The following is a 20,627-nucleotide window of genomic DNA, read 5'->3' as shown; positions in this document are numbered from 1 at the left end:
CTCTAAAGCAGAAGCCAAGTGACTGCTGGCATCTGACGCCCTCGGCTGAGGGCACCGCGGCCAAGTTCCGGCGGGGGGTCAGGTGCTGGAACAGGGCAGGTGAAGAGGCTGGTGACCCCTACCGGAGAAACCCCCTCTCCAGGCCTTGTGTCCCCATACCTGTGGCAGTCAGCATCCTTATCCCTGTTTTAAAATGAGGAAACTGAAGATGAGAGAAGCCAGGTGAATTCTTGAGGCCACAGCCTGACACACAGCACAGACCAGAAGGCGATCCTGTCGTCTGACTTCTGGACCCTCACCTTCCCGTGCACAGCCGAGGTTCCCATGGGCCAAGCCCTGCTCTGCCCTGGTTCCCCGCCCGTCCAGCAGGGTGGGCATCCACTGGCCTGGCCTCTCCTGGACAGCCAGCCGTCAGGCCCCCTGGGGATGTCCCACAGTGGCCCCACTGACACAGGCTGAGTCGCTACTCATGTTCTCTCTTCTCCTGAAGTGTCAGGAGGCTCCCGAAGCCGCGGCTCATCCTGACTCTGCACTGTGGCAACAATCCAAGGAAAGCCAGATGGAGTCCCCAGCTCCCATCTCCCTGAGCCGTTTGGGGGTGGAGGCCACCCGTTTCCCACCCACAGCTCTGGAGTGGGGGGGGGGGGGAACGGACACCACGGCTTCCGACCAAAGTCCGAAAGGAGTCCTGAGGAATAAAGTCACAAGAAAAGGAAACTGGAGCCCGAGCCGACCCGGCAGGAGCTGCTGTCTTCAGCGACACGCACGGGCCGGTCTCCGTGTTCATGTCCTGCTGGGGGCTGCCTCCGGGTGCCTCTGCTGGGTGGTCTCAGAGCAGCTGCAGACCTGAAGAATGCAGTTCTCTGCTCTCAAGCAGGAGAAACACAATCACCCATTATCCTCATCGTGGCCTGTGACCTAGAACATAGCGGGGCTGAGGTCAAGGGCGGCGGAGGCTCTGGGTTGCGAGTCCAGGGCCCTCTCCCACACTCCTCCAACACCTGGGAAAGCGTGTGGCTCTCAAACCAGCTTCCTTGGAATGCTCCCTCAGCGTCTAACCAGCTCCTAATTGTCTTCGAGCCAGCCCAAGAGGCTCGAAATCATAGTCTTCCCCAATCCAGAGAAGAAACCAAGTTCATGGACGGAATTCTCCACTGCAAGTTCTCCTCTCACGTGTTCTCCTTACACCTCGTGGCCTCTGTGTCCCTCTGTCTGCAGCTGAGTGGGTGACCACGGGGCGAATCAGCAAGCAGAATGGCAGGATGAATGGGAGACGCTGGGGACAGCAACCAGTGTCACCCAACAGCTCGCTGTGGGGGACACACTGGCGCGTGGTGACGATTTCATTTATGCAGCAAAACACACATCCTGCAGTGAGACTGTGCCCACTCCAGGCCTTCCCTGCTGGAGGGAGAGGCCAGGCAGAGCCGGGTGTGGGCAGGGTTGTGGGAGGGAAGTGTTCGGCCCATGTGCCATCATCAGTGGGCTGCAGAACCTGTAAGGAGAGGGAGGGAACGCGGCGAGCGGGCTGAATCCTTTGTGCGGGAGACAAAGTGAAGCAGGAAAAAAACTCTCAGCAAAGTGCCCAGAACTTCTCGACATCAGGCCCAGAGCCGCCAATCTTCCCAGCAGATGGTCTTGGCAGACCCCCATGCTCCCTTGTTCCCGACCCCCGTTCTGTCTGATTCTGCGGCTCATGTGGTCCAGGGTATACATGTCAGCATATATCCCGGGGTTGGGGTGGGGTGGCTCCAGCCCAATCTGAACCAGACCCGTGGACACAGCTCTGGGACAGAGTGAAGTGGGGACCCTGGCTCGGGCCTCAGTGTGCAAACCATGAAGCACAGGAAGGGGGGCGGTCAGCCCCGAGTCCAGGTGGATGCCCAGAGGGGCTCCCCCTTTTCAGAGAGTCACTGTCAGCCTGCCAGGGCTGGGGTGCTGTCCACTCCTCTGCCCTCCTGTGACCCAAGCATCCCTGCTTCCTAGGGATCTCCGGTGTGGCTGACCGCGTGGGGACCGCCGGCCTCTCCTGCCTTTCTAGCATCTGAGGACACATCCTACCTGGATGAGCTGACTGCATGAGGCTCAAAGAAAAACAGCACGCGATTTTTAAATAACTTTATAATTTCCTGATGGATTTAGTTTGTGAATAAAAAAGAAAAAAAATGAACAAAGTGTTTACAATAGTTATCAAGGCAAAGTCGACTCTAACACAGTTTCTCTGTAACGTCATGATCGTGTCAGTGACACCGCCGGGCCGGCGTGCAGTGGACGGTGGTGGTGGGCCCGCTCAGACACCACCCCCTCGGCCGCTACTGTTGCCGAAAGGACTCAAGCTGCAGGGTCAGCGCCCGGGGCCCTGGCTCCTCAGCCGGGGCGGCTCTCCCTCCTGAAGCCAGGGAAAGGGGAACCACAGGAGACCCCAGTCTATGCCTTGCATACCTGCTGGGCTCGAGTGCCCCGGGCTGCCCCTGGGGGTCCAGGGCATGTGCAATACTGCTGTGGTGGGGGGGGGGGAGGCAGCCCCACCTGGGCCAGGCTCTCTGGCTCAGCGGGGGACACCTCCTTTCCTGGCCAGGCCGTTGCTGGGGCCCAGCCTGGGGCGGGGGTCTCATAAGCTTTCAGGGAAAGGCTGCAGGGACCGATGCCAGAGGGGCTGGGCTCTGAGCCGGCCCCCCACCCAGACTGCAGGCTCAGGCTGGTCGGGGATTGGCCCATCCTGGATGGGCCCCAGAGAGTATAGCACCAAGTGGGCAGGAGGAGGCTCTGTGGCTGGTGCGGAGCTCAGGGGCCAGCAGCAGGCCCCGGTGACCACATGGGACCCGGCACACCGGGCAGGGGCCAGTGGTGGGGTGAGGGAGCTGCAGGGTCAAGGATCTGGGAGCCTCCGGCAGAGGCCCTGAGGGTGGATAGGCAAGCCAGGCCCCAGGAGCCTCTCCCAAGCTCAGCGGCCAGTAGCCTGCCTGGATCTGGACCTGGCGTCTCCCCAGTGGCCGGCCCGGCTGCCACCTCGGCCACCTTATGAGAGGCGGTGAGAGGCGGTGTCTGGCTGCCCCAGAGCTTGAATTCCTTTGTTAACATGATATTGGTTTGATTTTTTAGAAACACAGCTCTTTAATTTTTCAGTTCTACTACTACTCTGTAATATCTGAATAATCTCAACAATGGACACAATGGAACTGCCCCGATTCTCTGAACCACACAGACAATATCGACAAGCAGAGAAACGAAAGAGGAGGTGGGGAGGGACAGGAACCCACTCCCCATAAATCAATCCCTAATCCACCGCTCCCCTGGGGTCAGGAGGAGAAACACCTATGATGGGGGTCACAGCACTCTCCACACACGCTGGGAAAAACCAGGAGACACTTGGGTTACAGTTTTGACACTAAAAAGTTTGGAAAGTTTTTGCTTAAAAAGCACAGGACAGCCATTTTGTTCAGAAGGATTTTCCCTGTTTTCTTACTGTGTTCCCTTAGTGTCCGGGGAGGAAACACCAGATTCCTCTCAAGACCTTTCTTTGATGGTTGCACCCCTGCTGAGGGGTCAGGGCTGGCAGTGGTGGGGGGGTGTCTGGGTCTGCATGGCCGGCTACCCCTCCCTCTTCTCCCCCTGGCCCCCTACAGCCCAGCGCTCTGCCGCTGATGGGAGATGAGGCTGGGGTGGGGTTGGGGGCCCACACAGGGTCCATGGGGACTCAGGAAGAGCCACTTGAGCCCAAGTCCACGCTTGCTCTTTCCCCGCCCTGGAGCCTTTGCTGACATGGTGGAGTCCACAGGGGGGAGGGAAGGGCACGCAGGCTGGGTCAGCAGCAAATCCTGTCAGCAGTCACCGACACCTGGAGATGACTTCCTCTCCTCTCGCTGCTGGAAAGCCCAACAGACCTTTCTGGACACAAAGGGTGAGCCCAGCTGCTGCCGTCCAAGCTGGAAGCGCCTTGGGTTCCGTCCGCTTCACTCGTGTTCCTAAGACGAGTTAGGAAGAAGCAGCTCTCAGGCCGCCTTCAGATGGTCAGGTACATGGTCAAGGTCAGAGGTGAGATCGAACTGTGGAGCCCCGCTCCCTTCTTCACATGTGACAGCCCAACTGACGTCTTCTCCGTTTCAAACAGCGTCCACACCTTGGCACCCAGATGCGTCATCACGAGCCCGGCAAGGGCCTGCGGCGGAAGGGCAGGACCCAGGAACCATGCGAGGCTTCTGCTCTGCACCCCAGCTTGGTGCCACCCACTCTCCTTCTCACTGCCTGCCGTGACAACTGTTACCTGGGGACAGAGCCCGAGGTGCTCAGGGCAATGAGACGTGCCAATGGGATGGAGGGTTTGGTGAGCACGTTAGGCGGCCTGCAGCACGTCTCCAAGGTCACAGACCTTCGGGAGCAGCTCGTGACCTCGTACAACCATGAAGTCAGAAGAGATCAGGGGATACAAGGCTTGTGTGCTGGAACTGCGCCTTCAGCAATCGTTGGCTCAGAGAGAGACCTACACTCAGTAAGATGCTAAATGCTGGAGATTACATTCAATTTGCCCTCGTGGTATAGGCAGGTCTTGCTCACTATTAAACTTCAGCCAGAGTTGACCCTCATCCAGGACCAAACAGCCCCCAGAACCACTGAGGTGTGACCACCCAGGCAGAGGAGAGTCCTGCCTGGTTCAGGGACAGACAGATGGAGTCCACCCCGAGTAATCCTCCAGGTATCCACAGGCAGGCAGCAGGGACCGTATCTGATGGGGAAGGTGGACCCAGCAGGGCCCGGGGGACCACCAGAAGCGCTGGTCAGGCTGCTGCCCTGCATGGGGCCTCTTCCTCCTGCAGGCCAGGGAGGAGGTCCTTCTACCTCGGTTCTCCCATTGTGGTGGATAATGTGAGATTCCAGGACTCCGGCCCTAAAACACTGGAGCTTTCTAAGTGATTTATGGGCAGTGCAATAAATAAATGGGGTTGAGGTAATTGACCACGAACGGCCACCACTTACTGTCTGAGCCCTGCAGCACCCCTGCTTTGGCCAGCCCGGCTATCAGGAAGCATCTCAGTAAGAAATTTATGAACAGAGTCCATTTAAACCTTTGATAAGGAGCACTCGACAGCTTCTCACGGGGGGAAGCTGGTTTATGGCGGGGAGCGGGGGCTGCTGGAGATGTGACCATATAAGTTAATGGGACCGTCACGGGCTACTGGCGGGAAGATACGGGACTGACGGCTGTGACGACCTGACAGGCAGCCTCGGATTCTCTGGGTGAGTAACTGGGGCAGGGGAAGGAGAAAACCCATTTAGCCCAGCAACTCTTTATCAGAGGATGCGAGCGTCTGCTGGGTGAGTGGCTGGAGAGGTGATCAAAGGGCAAGATTCGGGTTAAGTGGTCTGTTTCTCGGTGCCCGACATTTATGACTGCCACCGTCTATGCTTGGGGAAGACGTCAATACTCTCAACCAATTTGCAACTTTGGGGTCGATTTTCTGATTTGCAACATGGAGCCGGCCAAGTTCCTTGAGAAGCACATGATGTGCAGAGAAGACATCGTCCACCATCGTAGCCCTTTACACAGCATGCTCCTTCAGGGGAACAAACCCCCAAATTCTGAGTCATCAGATGGGATCCTATCCTACAGGCTAGTAACTGATACAGCCTCTTGCCACCCAAAACCCATAAATTCCATTATAATGAGAAACGCTGATTTCTGGAAGATTTTTCTGGAAAAGCTGCCCTCTATTAAGACTTAAGATCAGACCAGGTGCATCTCATAGAATCCCCGACCCTGCCCCATCCAGAGGCTGCCTTCATGGCTGGTGCCTGGCAGCCACGCAGGCCCTTCATAAACACGGCCTGAGCATTAGAGGGGAAGGACTGCATGTGTGACGAGCGACATCCGTGTGCAGCAGAGGCTGTGGGTCAGGATGAAGGCTGCAGCGGCCAGGGGACAGCGGGGCGAGGCGGGGCGTGCCCAAACCTGGAGTGCAGGGGAGGGGTGGGCTGGGGGGAGGCAGAAGCACTCTTCAAGGGTGAGACGGAGACGTTCTGGGGAAGCCAGCCTGACCCAGAGGACCGGTCACATTCTACAGAAGCAGAGCTGCAGGCGTGGCCACACCGCCCTCTTCTCTTTCAGTCACGGACGTGATCCAATGAACGCATCAAGCAAGAGCGACTCACCCAGAGGCTGAGGACAAGCACAGGACCAGGAGGCAGGGAGGCCGGTTCCCCGAGCGCCCGCCCACAGGCCTGCCCAGATGCCTCTTGTGGACAGTCACCAGCACGGACAGGAGAGAAGAGTTGGTCGGCTCCAGGTCCGTGGTCCCTCTCCCCCTCCTCTCTTTCTGTTAATACTCTTTTTGGGATTTTTTTTTTTTTTTTACCCTTTTAGGGGAAAGCACCTGTTCTGGTACCAGAACACGTAGCGCTTGGGTCCGCAGTGAAGCATCCCCCAGAAAGCCGAGCTCCGCAGCATCCAGACTCTGTCCTCATGCCACGGATGGGTGAGGGGGGCTCTCCCCGTGTCCCCATCAGGGCACAGCTGCCAGCGTCCACAGTGTCACTGCTGATGGCCGGAGGGCAGCTCTCCACAGAGACTCGGCTGCTTGCCCGGCTGGGATGGCAGGACAGTTAGTGGGGGGACGACACCCAAAGAAGGAAGCAGGTTAGAAGACAGGTGAGAAGCGGCGCTGGCGCCTCACTGGAGGGATTAAGCGAGACGGGACAGGGTCTGTAGTGTGTCTGGTGCCAGGAGCCTAGGGCCCGGTTCCTCGCATGCCTCCTCTCCTGGCTCCTGGGTTCAATGCTTGGGCTGCTGGGCCGGCTGTTCCCGTGAGGGGTCAGGATGACTCTTCCAGGGCGTTGACCACCTGCTCCAGGATGTCGGGGCAGTGATCCGCGATTTGCTGCAGGACGGCGTTGGCAAACTCCTGCAACTCGGCGTTGTCCTGCTCACCTTTCTCCTGCTCGCTCTGAAGCTGAAAGGAGAGACGGATTCAGGTGAAATAAATCAAGCCTGTTCACACTGAGTTCAGAATTACCCTTCGTTAACAAAGGAAGGATGCTGGCAAACACATGGATGAGCCTGGAGGGCATCGCGCTCGGTGAAATGAGCCAGACCCAGAAAGACAAACAGTGCGTGGTATCTACCTACACATGGAACCCGGAGGAGAAACGTCAAGTCAGACTCGAGCAGCAGAGAGAGGGACAGTGGCTGCCAGGGCCTGGAGGTGTGAGAAACACAAGTGGGGGGTAAAAAGGCACACACTTTCATTTCCGAGATGAGTGAGGTCTGAGGTGTAATGCACAACCTGGTGACCACTGTCAACAATACCGTGTCACACACTGAAATCTGCTAGGAGCGCAGGGCTTAGGGGTTCTCACACAGAAAAAGAGGAAATCGTGACACAGCATGTGCTAATCGAAAAGCTGGAGACTGTCCACGATGTCTGTGTACATCACACTATCAGGTGTACCCCTTAAATAGATTACCATTTTGTCAATTTTAGCTCAGTGAAGCTAAAAAAAGGAAAAAAAAAGATGAATAAGAGTCAGTTTCCATGCGAAGTCTTCCTGTATCAGAATTAACAATTAGGAAAGTATAGGAGTATCGAATGTCTCCTCTTGAAGATGAAGGTTAGAGGCTGGTCCAAGGCTCCCCGAGGGTGACCTGCAAACCTGGGACCCCACGCCGGTGCTCTCACTCCAGGAATGTCCTCCCACCGGGCCACACCGTCACATTCAGGCCCAGGAGGGGACGGGGCTCATGCGCGATCAGACAGGATCATGCACACTGGTCCCTGCCTGAGGGAGGGCCCCGGCCCCCGCCACGCGCTTCTGCTCAGGGCATGGGACTCCCTACCTCAGGCCCGCTGACTGAGCCAAAGAGAAGCCGAGCTTGTTTAGAAGGGTATCTCCTGTTGTTTAAACACTCTCTGACACTCCTCCACACACTGCACCAGCATGTATGAGGGCCTACTCTGTGCTCAGTGCTGGAACGCAATGGACTTGACCCTTGAGCCGAGCAAGTACACAGATGACTACGACCCAGCCAGGAAAGGGCGGTGACCGAGGCCTGAACATGCGGTGAGGCAGACAGGACGATGCCCGAGTCACCCTGGGGGGAGTCCCAGATGTTCCTGAAGGCTAAACCAAAGTGCATCCGGGATAGAAGCAGTGGTTGAGCGGACAGAACAGGTGCAGACGTGCAGAGCCATCTAGGGGTGTGGGTCTAGGGACGGTGAGACACACCCCTCCCCCAGCAGCTGAGCATCAGGCAGGGGCCGGAGTGCAGAATGGCAGGGGTGAGGCTGGAGGGACAGCCTGGGGCCAGGCAGCGTACACAGAGCTAAGGGTTCAGGTTTCATCTGGTGAGAACCACAGGGCGACAGCAGCAACCGGAAGCCCCCAAACTTTAAGACAGCACAGTGATGCGATCGTGTCGTTTTCTCAGAAGGCAGTATGAAGTTGAAGCAGGCCACACGGATGGAAGAAGAGCACGTCCAGGGAGGCCACTGTCACGAGCCCAGGGGAGAAAGAAGGAGGAATACAGGTTTGGGTGGGAGAGCATGGGAACAAAGAGGGGCAGGTGGGTGGGAGAATTTCCTAAGGCTGGACTCGTGGGAGGTGGGGTTACATGAGAGAAGGCAGAGAACAAGGCAGATGAGCCTGAAAATACAGGAGGCAGAGCAGGTTTTAGGGAAGAAAGGAAACTGAAAACTGAGTTTAAAGTATAGTTAAACACACAGACTCAGGAGTGAGGCTGGCTGGGACTCAAGCTCAGCTCTGCCAATGACTGGTCTGCATGACCTGGCCCCCTTGGAGCCTCAGTTTCCTTGTCTGTAAAAAGGAACAGTGATATTACAGGGTGGTTTTAATGCCTTAATATTTGTATAAAGTACAGCACAATGTCTGACACACAGAAAGTGCTTGGGAAATGTTAGATGCTGTTATCAAAACTGTTACTGCTGTTTTTTATTACGCAGATAAGATAACCCAGAAAGAGCATGTGGATTAAAATGCAAAAAGAAGCAAAGTTTCAGTTATACTGTTGACAGAATCTGGACGCTCTGAGCCAAGAATGAGCATGCTGCTTTTTCAAATATATCAAAGAGCCAGGGACAGATTCAGAGCTGGTGATCTTCTGTTAAATGTTGAAAAAAGACCAGAATGTCTGGTCCCAAGTGTCTGGCAAGGGCCAGGTTCAGACCGCGCGAAGTCGGGTGCGTCCCGAGCTCTGGCTGTGTCACGTGACTGCGAGTCTCCGAACCGGGGAAAGCAAGGGGGTCGGGTGCCTTGTGAACACAGTGGCCCGGGCCAGAGCCCCGGGCTGCGATGCTGAGGTCTCTCCTACCACGCAGGGCGAGAGAGGCGGTTATGAGGTTGTGGGGCTGCTTCAGCTTCTTATCTTGGGCTGGAGGATAGATAAATGCTCTTTATCTTATTCTTTGTGGGCTGTGATGACTGACTGTGCGTGTCCCCTCAGATCCTCATGTTGAAATTCTCATCTCATTGTGATGATGGTCTGAGGCGGGGGCGTTCCGGAGATGCTTGGACGTGAGGTTAGAGCCCTCATGAATGAGGTGAGCTCAGAGACTGGCCTCCCTCCCTCTCGTGAGGACCTGAGGAGAAGTGAGCCATCTGCAGCTCAGAGCACAGCCCTCCGTAGAACCAGCCTGTGTGCCAGGATCCTGGGCCCGCAGCCTCCAGAACCTTGAGGAACAGACCTCTGTTGCTGATAAGCCACCCAGCTTACAGCATTTTGTTATAACAGCCTGACTAACATAGCGAGCAGTGCTTTTAAAGAAAGCTATGAAAGGGAAAAAAAGGGGGAGGATTTGGCTAGTCGAACATTTAAAATATTTGTATGGACTCAGAAAAGATATAAGTAAAAATACAAGTTTTTGCTTGGGAAATGTTTAGAATAAATAAAACAAAACAAACAAAGGATTGCTATCAATATATTAATGAAAATGATAACAATAATCCTAATGTAATAGAAAAAACGGGCCGAGGATATGAACCAAAAACTCACAAAAGGAATGTGAATGGTTAATAAGCACATTAAATGATAGTTAGCGATCGTGAATAATTAAAGAATAGCAAATTAAGCAAGATAGGGTTTTGTTTTTTCCCCTCTCCCATCACACTGGCAACAAAAGCTACAAAGACTGTTAACAATCAGTGTTGGTAAAGACCTGAGGAAGTGGGCCCTCATATATACCACTGATGAGAATACAGACTGGGGTGCACTCTGGTCTCTTCAACCAAATTTAACTGCATGTGCACTTTATGTAAATAATTCCACTTTCTAGAGTATATTCTAGAGAAAATATCAGTAAGAAATTCAAGAATGTATGCACAGGGATGTTTACCAAGGCAGTTTGTAAGAACGAAACTTTTTTTACTGACCTCAGTGTCGACCAAGAGGTGAGAGAGGTCTGTATGTTTGGGCTTATGTACAGAAAAATGTATGGACAAAGACAGACATAAGTATGAAGAGTGGTTAGTCTGAGTGGATGGAATGATTTGTATTTTACTCTGCATACTTCTGTACTGTTTAATACCCACAAGTACTGTCGATCTTACTAAAAGAAATACGAATAAAAATATGTAATATAAATATTCAAAGCTGCATGTATTTTTCAAATGTGTATCTGTTACATATTCTAAGACTAAGAGAAGAAACCAACAGAAATTTATACAACATTCATTCAAAAAGTACTGATTGGTTCGCCATGAAAAGGAATGGAATTCTGACCCAGGCTACCACATGAACTCTGAACACACTATACAGTGTGAAAGAAGCCAGTCACAGAAGGCCGCATTCTAGACGGTCCCATTTTTATGAAATGTCCAGACAAGGCAAACTCAGTGAAGGGGTGGCCAGTGCTGCCCAGGGCGAGGGCGGGACGGGGTGGTGGGAGGGCCTGCGGACCGACGAGCACATTGAAAGCTGGCTGTGGTGGCGGCCACACGACTCTGAGAGTCATGCCTTTTAAATGAGTGGATTGCACGATATGTGAATTCTGTCTCAACGAAACTGTTAGGACACACTGAGTCCTGCTTGCAAAATCTTGCAGAGCAAATGCCCGCCGAGAGGGAGGAAAGTGCTGCAGCTTCAGCCAGGGTGGAAAGGAGGAGAAGAGGGGAGAGTCCCTTGAGGAGGTGCAGGGAGATGTTTGAAGACAGAGAAGGCTCGTACCAGACAGAAAGCCAGCAAGAGCGGAGCAGGCGCGGAGCAGGAGGAGATGCGCTCGGCTGCTCCTGGGGTTTGGGGCCACGGAAACTATCAGGTCTCGGCAGAAGTAACGCAGGTCTCCCTAGGCTGGCCGGGCATGGGCACTGCCCCCACGGCCCCCCAACCCTCTCCATGCTCTCTGTGATGCCCACCGAGGGCTCTGGCCTCCACTGCGGGAACCTCATTCTCAAAACAGTGGGGACAGACTGGAGTGAGCTGAAAGCGCGATGCAGGTACAACTGAGATGCAGGGTGAGAGGAAACGTGATCGTGACCCGCCGTCATCAGGGCTGGAAGCGGAAGGGGGAAGGGTAACAGAACTGGAGGAGGACCAGAGAGTCAGGCGTGATGGAAGAGATCAGGGGGAAAACCAGGTCAGCCACAAAGGCTATGCTTTCCCAGCATCTAATGAATGGTCTGCCTGGGGAAAGGTGCTTAGACACAGAGGTGTGAGGAGGGAGGAGGCAGTGCTCCTTCTCTGGCGGGTCTCTCTCCGTCTCTGGGGATTGAGGCTGGCTTACACTAGAAGCAGCACCACGCGTGGGCACAGCAGGGCAGAGAGAGATTCCACTGGCACTCGATCCATTACATGCTAGTTATTTCCTGTCTCGAAAAAAAAACTCAAAGACCAACCTTTCCTGTGAAACGGGAACTGCTTCTCAAACGAGGATTTCTGTTTTGACTCTGAAATGCAAAGCTTTAGTCATCTGAGGTCCGAGGAGTGCTGAGTGTCGGGAAAAGCGTCATTAAAACTTTAGACCACTTAGGGAAGAAAGGCAACGTGAAGAAACTAAACGAAGACTTGAGACAGCTGTGCTCTTGCAGCATGGGTGTGAGAACAAATCTTGAGGGGGATTAGTACCTTGTTATTTAACAGTATTTCATTAGCATGCACAGCACATGCAAAAAAAAAAAAAAAAAAAAAGGCAGTTTCTGTGTGGTTTCAGCATGTAGAAGACGAAACAGGGAAGGTGTGTTCCGGCTTCCAAAACTGAACTTACCAGCTTGTCTCTCCATCCTTTGCCCCCTCCCCAAAGAGAAGGCCCTTAGACTTAGCACAGAGAAGGATTTCCCAAAACGTACAGACATGCAATATTGGGGATTTAAAGAAAAAGCTTATTCCATCTTAGATGCAATGCTCCTCTGTCCCTCTTCCCTTCCTTGTTTAAAGTGACAAATCCCAAGTTAGTAGATATAAACTCAGCTGAGTAAGCCAATAAGATCCACCATATCCTACTCTCTTCTTTCTAATACTGGCAGGCCAGTTCTACCCCTACAAGTACTACAGTGAAGAAACACTACTGTCTTGTTTATTTTCTTAAAAACACCATAGTCATATGCAGCGGGTAGGTTCACAGAATCTCCCCCTCTAGATGCAGAGATGCAATTTTTTGGGTATGTGCTGAGAGCTTTGCATCTAAAGACAAACCACCACCACCCTAAGAACATTTCCAAATACATTTAAAAAACAAACGTGTTCCCATGAATCCCATAAGCTCCTGTAACAGCAGCATCAAATCCCATACCTCAGCATCTCTGCTTTCTCCATAAATGAACACCTAACATGAAATCTTCCCCAAGCGCCTTGGGCCTCTTCCTACCTAACCTTAAGAGAACTAACATACTCTGGAGGAAGGGAATCTTGGAATAAGAGGTGTACAGCCATCTGGCTCCAGTAGAGAAGACAGAAAATAGGGTGGGCTAAAAGAAATGGGAGGGATTTCTCTGGTCCAGTGGCTAAGACTCTCCGCTCCCAATGCAGGGGGCCTGGGTTCCATCCCTGGTCATGGAACTAGATTCCACACGCCGCATCTAAGACCTGGCGCAGCCAAATAAATAGCTTAAAAAAAAAAAAAAAAAGGAAAGAAAGAAACAGGGACTTGGAAATGTGGCTGAGGATGACTGGGAGGGTGGCATCCTGTGTGTGGGTGCTACTGCTGTCCATGGTGAAGGACAGACCGCTCGGGGGGCTGGCGGCCGTGAGCCTGCTGTGCAGTCGCTCAGTCCTGTCTGGCTCTGTGCCCACACGGACTGCAGCATGCCAGGCTTCCCGTCCTTCATCTTCTGGAGTTTGCTCAAACTCATGTCCACCGTGTCATCCTCTGTCGTCCCCTTCTCCTGCCTTCAGTCTTTCCCAGCATCAAGGTCTTTTCCAATGAATCAGCTCTTCGAATCAGGTAGCCAAAGTATTAGAGCTTCAATCAGTTCTTCAATGAATATTCAGGGTTGATTTCCTTTAGGACTGACTGGTTAGATCCCCTGCAGGAGGAAATGGCAACCCACTCCAGCACTCTTGCCTAGAAAATTCCATGGATGGAGGAGCCTGGTGGGCTACAGTCCATCGGGTCGCAAAGAGTCGGACACAACTGAGCAACTTCACTCGTTGTTGGTTTGATCTCTGTGCTGTCCAGGGGACTCTCAAGAGTCTTCTCCAGCAACAGTTCAAAAGCATCAATTCTTTGGTGCTCAGCCTTTATGGTCCAGCTCTCACATCCGTATATGACTAATGGAAAAACTATAGCTTTGACTAGATGGACCTTTGTTGGCAAGATGACGGGAGCCTGAGGAACTCACTACTGAGGTAACACAAACATGTCACACCCGATCTCAAACAACCCCACGACGCTCCTGTTCCTCCTCCTCCAGGTCCCACGGCCCTGGCCCATCAACTAACTCTGTTCCCAACCTCTGCCCTCCCCAGCCTCTGACCACGGCCTCCGGGGGCTCTTTCACCCCAAGCTTCTGAACCTGCCTCTCACACGTGCACGTGTGCTAAGTCGTTTTCCCTTCATTCACCATCAGATGTTTAAAATAACTCTACATGTCCTACCGCTGTTTCCCATTTTCCTCCTTAACATCTAAGAATTTAGCTTTTTGCCATTTCACCAAAATTTCTCTCTCAAAAGGAAAAGGCAATGGCACCCCACTCCAGTACTCTTGCCTGGGAAATCCCATGGATGGAGGAGCCTGGTAGGCTGTAGTCCATGGGGTCGCTAAGAGTTGGACACGACTGAGCGACGACTTCCCCTTTCACTTTTCACTTTCATGCATTGGAGAAGGAAATGGCAACCCACTCCAGTGTTCTTGCCTGGAGAATCCCAGGGACAGGGGAGCCTGGTGGGTTTCCGTCTATGGGGCTGCACAGAGTCAGACACGACTGAAGTGACTTAGCAGCAGTAGCAGTAGCAGCAGCTCTCTCAGAAAGTTGACCACGTACCTTAAATCGAGATACGACACAATCCCAGATGGGAAGGCTCAACACTGTATGAGTGTTAATTCTGCCCAAACTACCTGCCGATACAGTGCACTCCAATCACAGCTGTGGCAGGTGTGTGTGTGACTGACACGCTGATTCAGGGCACGAGAGGAAACGTAAAGAGCTCAGAGCAGCAGAATGACCACGGACAAACAGTGCTACAAAATAGTTCTTCACGTGATTAAATATTCCTCTAGAACCCAAAGCTGAAAAGGGCTGCATTATAATCCTTTTTATGGATGTATTATAATTTAGTTCACTAATTCACTTATTAGAAATGTAGCCTGTTTTCACTACTACTACTATTAGTGTGTTGAAATTTTCTAAACATAAATCTATGCGTATCTATGGCTGTCTTCTTAGAATCCTGCATCAAAGGGTATCCTTTTGAAAGCTCTGGACATGTCACCAAACTGTTCAGAACAGCTGCACTAACCTTCAATCAACAGGTAAGGGTGACCGTTTCCCATCCTCCTGGTCCCCTGGGGTCACATCCACCTCCCCCGCAACCTCGCCAATGCGACAGGGCTGCTTTCATTTGCAGTTCTATGTAGTGAAGCCAAAAACAGAGGCGAACTATTTAAAAATACGTTTATGAGGCCATTTCCTCTTTTGAGGAATTCCTGTGAACGCCCTTTTCAAGCCACATTTCTTTTGGTTTAGCTTCTTCCTCTCTGATCTCCTGGTCACAAACCTGACCCTGGCTCTTGGATCTTAGCATCTTCTGCTTAATGCAATAGCTTCACAACCATCTCTGGAGAAGGAAATGGTAACCCACTGCAGCATTCTTGACTAGAGAATCCCATGGACACAGGAGCCTGGTGGGCTACGGTCCATAGGGTTGCAAAGAGCTGGACGCAACTGAAGCGACTGAGTACACAGCACTGTCTCAGCCCTCTCTAAGATGGGTTGGGTTAAGTTTGCTCCTCCTCTTCCAAGATCGTAAATGATTTCCTCCCTATAAACAGAGTCCAGTCCCTCTGGCACGGCGGCCACCATCTGTCCCGTCCCACTTTCCCAGTTTCATCTCCAGTATATCCTGGTTATCCTCTGTGCTTTCGTTCTGATGCGGTTCCCTCACCCTGGGAGATGGACCATCTTATCTCCGACACCTCCACTTCCCATCTAACTTATCCTTTGTCATGGAGACGCCCCTTGTCAGAAGTGAACACTGTTGTTGAAGCATTCATTTTGTCTCGTGTCTCAGGAGTTGGCTACATGTTTAATTCCCCAATGCTTCGGCAAGTTCCTCAATGAATTCTTTTTTACATACCAAGGCTGCCGAGCAAAGCAGCCTGCGCAGAGCAGACAATCGAAAAACAACTGGAGGAGGAACTGAGGGAACAGATGCTAACTCCGGGGGAGGGGGAACACCCGCAACTTTTCCAAGAGCTCTTAAAGATAAACTTGAAGCATCGCCAAGTCAACACCGTCTGACGGCGAAGACCCTGTAACAGGACACGTCAACCGATCACTGAGACACCCACGCTGTTAAAGTTCTCAAAAGATGGACCGTGGGACCAGTATAGGATACCAAGCTGGCCTCTGGCACAAATTTTCTGGCTTTGTCTGCTGAATGTTATGATAATGTATTCTGTTCTTAGTAGCTATTCCAGCCCTTGCTGAATTCAGAGTAGTAATATGATTTCTAGAGGGACTCGGGCCAAGAATCACAAATGCAACAGCAACTCAATCTGGATTCTCAAAGCAACATGCACGGGAGGAAGGGAGAAGGGAAGGGCAGGGAGAAGATGCCCCACAACCCACAAAAACACGTCACGACAGGCTGGCTGTGAGGGAGACCATGTGGGCTCCCACGCTGCCTTCCATGTCAGAGAGCAGAGCTGATGGGGGGAGACGGATCAGGACCCTGTGGGCAGGATGGAGAGGCAGGGGGGCAGCGGAGGACGGGCTGGCGGCCCTGGAAGCGGCCCAGAACCTCCGCCGCCCAGCACAGGTCAGGGAGTCAGGGTGGAGACGGCCTCTCTCCACAGCCCAGTCAAGGCCAAGGGAGAGCTGACAGAGACCCACGAAACAGGATGGTCTTAAATGAGAGCAAAAGCCTTCGTTCAAGGCAAATGGCCTTGTGTTTGCAGACACAGGATGGGGAGAGAGAAGAGGGCGGAGGGGTGGGTATAAAGGCGGGAGGGATGGTTATAAGAGACGTGACTAGACGAATACCGCTGTGCCTGGCAGTGACTCAGATTCATTCGTGTTTGTAGCTGGGTTGGTGGTGGGCGGGAAAATCACACAGAGATGCTTGGTTTGGTTTTAGCAGACAGGAATCTGAACTTGAGGTTTCTAACAGCGAGGTCCCATGATGCAGAGGCCGTGAGGTTTGAGTTGTCAATGGACATGACGACTGGAGCCTTGTAGAGGTGACGGTCCTCTATCGGAGTGGTCCTCTATCCCGGTCAGATCTAGGCTATAGCCCCCAGCCCCAGTTCGCAGGATGCTTAAACTATATTGACCCAGGAGACATGAAACAATCCAAGTCTGGATCTTTGAACAACTAGAATAAACTGCTATGTATTCTGCGATAATTATTTGCTGCTGTTGTTGTTCAGTCACTAAGTCGTGCCCGACTCTTTGTGACCCCATGGACTGCAGCCTGCCAGGCTCCTCTGTCTGTGGGATTTTCCAGGCAAGAATACTGGAGTGGGTTGCCACTTCCTCCTCCAGTGGATCTTCCAGGCCCAGGGATTGAACCCAGGTCTCCTGCACTGGCAGGCAGGTTCTTTACCATCTGGGCCAGCAGGGAAGCCTGATTATCTGCTGAATAAAACATGAAACCTACGTGGTCAGAGGGACCTGACAGCATGGTGCACACTTCATGTCCAGGCAGTAAAGACCCCATTTACTTTTCCACAGGAATCTGGTCACCTCTGTGCTTTGTGGCATCCCTCGGGCATTTGGTAACAGGGAAAATGGAAGTTGACCTTGAAGAATGTGCCTACAACCACTCCCCTGGATTACAGTAAACCGTGAAGCCCTCTCTTCCTTCTATCTCAAGCCCGGGCTTGCAGCCTGAACTTTCTGGGTTTCTTCCCAAGGTCTCCCTGACCCCAGCTGCCGGCCACCCTGCCCTGGACTCTGCAAGCTGACTGGCCGTGCTGGTGGCTGGGACACTGCGGCTGGGCCTTCTCCTCGCCCTTCCCTGCCTTGCAATGAACCTCTGCCCGGCAATGCTGGGTCTGTCTTCCTAAGGAGAGGCTGCTGCTGCTTAGGCCAGAAGTGAACAGGGTGTCACGCCTCCTCCAGGATGAATCTGGAAAGAGTCCGCTCACTCCACCTCCAGGATCCATCACCGTCGGTTCCCTAGTGACAACACGAGACTGCACAGTGACCTTCTTGAGGTGCGCCTGGGGACATAAAGGACCGTCCTCCTTTCCTTCCCTCATGTTGGGTGACAAGGTGGGAGCAAAGCCCCGCCCTGAAGCCCCTCGAAGCGTGAATATCACAAATGCCACCCCAGGACTGTCAAGAGCGCATTAAGTTAAGCCCTGCACACGGGAGGTGCTCCCTACACGGCCTCTGGATGAACACGTGCCATGTGCCCTGGGGGAGGAGCTAGGCCTTCCGACGGTTAAAAACTGAGCAGAGATAAAAGCAAAGCAAGGGCGTCTTTGCTGCCCAGCACTGAAAGCCCTGTGGCAACTTCCCGCCCCGAAGAGAGTAAAGCACATCAGGTCTGCGGTGACCCTGTATCTGTACAAAGCATGCAGTTCAGTTTTCTACACTAACCCCCGCCCCACCAAAGCATCCAATGGTGGACCCACCAGACCTAAAAGCAGGCCGATTCTGAATCTGAGACTCATACGCCTGGAAGGGAGCTAACAGGACTTGCAGTTCAGTTCTCTAACCTTCAGGGAAGGTGTGCGAGGCCAGAGGAGGCCAAGTGGCCAGTGTCATGTAGACTGGTGGAGCCAGAGGCCCAGGAAACCCAGGGTTCGTCCCCCATGCCCCAGCAGCCAGCAACCGGGGGGTAAAACTCTACTGTCTTCACACACAAGTGCTTCGGAGAGAAACAGAGGGCCTGGCCCCACCTCAGAGGCCAGTTTCACAGGACATCTGGTCTTGCCCGCTAACCACCAGATCTCAGGGTCCCCATGTCACTCAGGGCCGCTTATCGTCTTCTGAAGGCTACAGTCAGTCGTGGTTTTGTGAGTCCAACAACCTGGAGGCCAGTGACCCACGGGAACTGGGCTCAATGGATGTATGGGACCAAACACAGCTGCTGACACCTGCTTCCCCAAAGTAAGCTCCCTGGGGACAGCTGGGGCCGGACCCAGGCACGGACAGTGATGGGACAGTCCGGGTTTAGATAGTTATCTGCCATAAACCACTACCAACTCCTGCTTTCTGACAATTCTCTGCTGGACTTCCAGATGTCACTAATGTACTGATGTTTCATCTCCAGCCTACTTAAATCTGGACACTTCTAAAGTATTTCCTGCCTGAAGTATTCGCCTCTGGCTAAGATAATCTGGGTTCTTCTACGTGATATTTGACCTCCCAGGTTAGACTCCTTCCTGAGAGATTCTATCCTGACACAGGTGTTACACCGTCTCTGAATGAGCTGGGGAAGGGAGTGAACAGAGAAAGAGATGGAAGACAAGCTGACAAAAGGCGGAAGTGGGAACAGACACCCCCTCCAGATACAACAGGACATTAACAGCGGTCTGACTGGCTCCCAAGATGCTGAATTTTAAGAGTCAGGAGAAGGTGGAATCCTCTCATGTAAAAATGTCCCAGAACACCAAAGGACTCTGATGTATCGTCCCGTTCAAACAACAAGCCAGCTGTGACTACAGTTGTTAACACCGTCTTATATAACTGAAATTTGCCAAGAACATAGAACTTTAAAACAGGTAGGTAATGAGAGGTGATAAATTAACTTGATGAGGGGAATACTTTCACAAAGTCAGCAATCACCACCCTGCCCACTTAAAACATCTTACAATTTGTCAACTGTCTCCCTGTGAATCTGAAAGAACAAGCCAGGTACCTGCCATGGGGGCGGGGGGGGGGGGGGGGGGGCGGCGTTCAGATGCAGTGTGTCGTTAGGCAGAGATGGACCTTGGCCTGTGCCAGGCCTCCCTGAACCCACTTGCTGGTACAGAGCTGGGGGCTTGAGAATGTGTGGAGGCTTTTTTGTTTTTTAAATCTTAGGACATAGATTTTGTTAAACACATTTTCTATACTATGTAAATGTTACTGCCTGTTTCTCCATGCTTCTTGTATACCTTCCAAGACAATACTATCCAACACTGATATTTATGGTTCTGGAGCACCATAGAATTTGAGTATCACACAGCTCTAGAAATTAACTTTACACTTTGTTATGCAATCTTTTGGAGAAGGCAATGGCAACCCACTCCAGTACTCTTGCCTGGAAAATCCCATGGATGGAGGAGCCTGGTGGGCTGCAGTCCATGGGGTCTCTGAGTTGGACATGACTGAGCAACTTCACTTTCACTTTTCACTTTCATGTACTGGAGAAGGAAATGGCAACCCACTCCAGTGTTCTTGCATGCAGAATCCCAGGGACGGGGGAGCCTGGTGTGCTGCCGTCTCTGGGGTCGCACAGAGTCGGACACAACTGAAGCAACTTAGCAGCAGCAGCAGCATGCAATCTTTTAGTGCTGTAATGGACTCGGTTCCAAAATGGATAAAAAATATATATGCCATGACCCACTCTTTAAAAATGTTTCCTCATTCTGAAAGGAGTTTATGCAGCACACCAAACACTACAGTGTGGAATTTTAAGGATTCCCGCCCGGCAGACTCTCAGTGGGTAACACCTCACACTACCTCCTACAAACCTGTTAACTAACGTGAGCACAGACATTTACACTGAGAGCTGGCCTTGCCCATACGGAGGAGAACGTCTCTCTCTGCCACAGGGGCCAAAGGGCAGCATCTGGGTTCTGGGAACCGTGGACACGGCTGGCCAGTCCAGCGGGTTTGGTTTGGCTCTCAGAATTGAGCGTGTCTGTCAGAGGGGGAGGATCAGAAACAGATAACAAACCACCCAGACAACTAGTGAGACCTTTAATGCTGAGGCCATCGGGACTGCAGGAGCAACGCTCTGCTGTGGCTGAGGTTTAAGTGCTAAACCAGCATACAGCTCACCCACGCCCACGAGTCACTGCGGCCGAGCAGG

General features: G+C 52.6%; 1 protein-coding gene across 25 annotated transcripts in view; it reads right to left on the bottom strand.

Annotated features, from left to right (window-relative positions):
• Positions 1-2,103: 2,103 nt before the first annotated feature.
• Positions 2,104-20,627, bottom strand: part of ERC1 (ELKS/RAB6-interacting/CAST family member 1) — a 271,872-nt gene continuing 253,348 nt past the window's right edge. For all 25 annotated transcript variants that reach the window (XM_060413515.1, XM_060413527.1, XM_060413514.1 and 22 more), the window contains one exon: positions 2,104-6,944. In XM_060413515.1, coding sequence (XP_060269498.1) covers positions 6,807-6,944 — 138 coding nt within the window. In that variant the 3' untranslated portion in view covers positions 2,104-6,806. The remainder of the gene's footprint in view (positions 6,945-20,627) is intronic.

Source organism: Ovis aries, chromosome 3 (genome assembly GCF_016772045.2).
Source record: "Ovis aries strain OAR_USU_Benz2616 breed Rambouillet chromosome 3, ARS-UI_Ramb_v3.0, whole genome shotgun sequence".
Taxonomy (NCBI): domain Eukaryota; kingdom Metazoa; phylum Chordata; class Mammalia; order Artiodactyla; family Bovidae; genus Ovis; species Ovis aries.
This window is presented reverse-complemented; position numbering and strand designations above follow the sequence as displayed.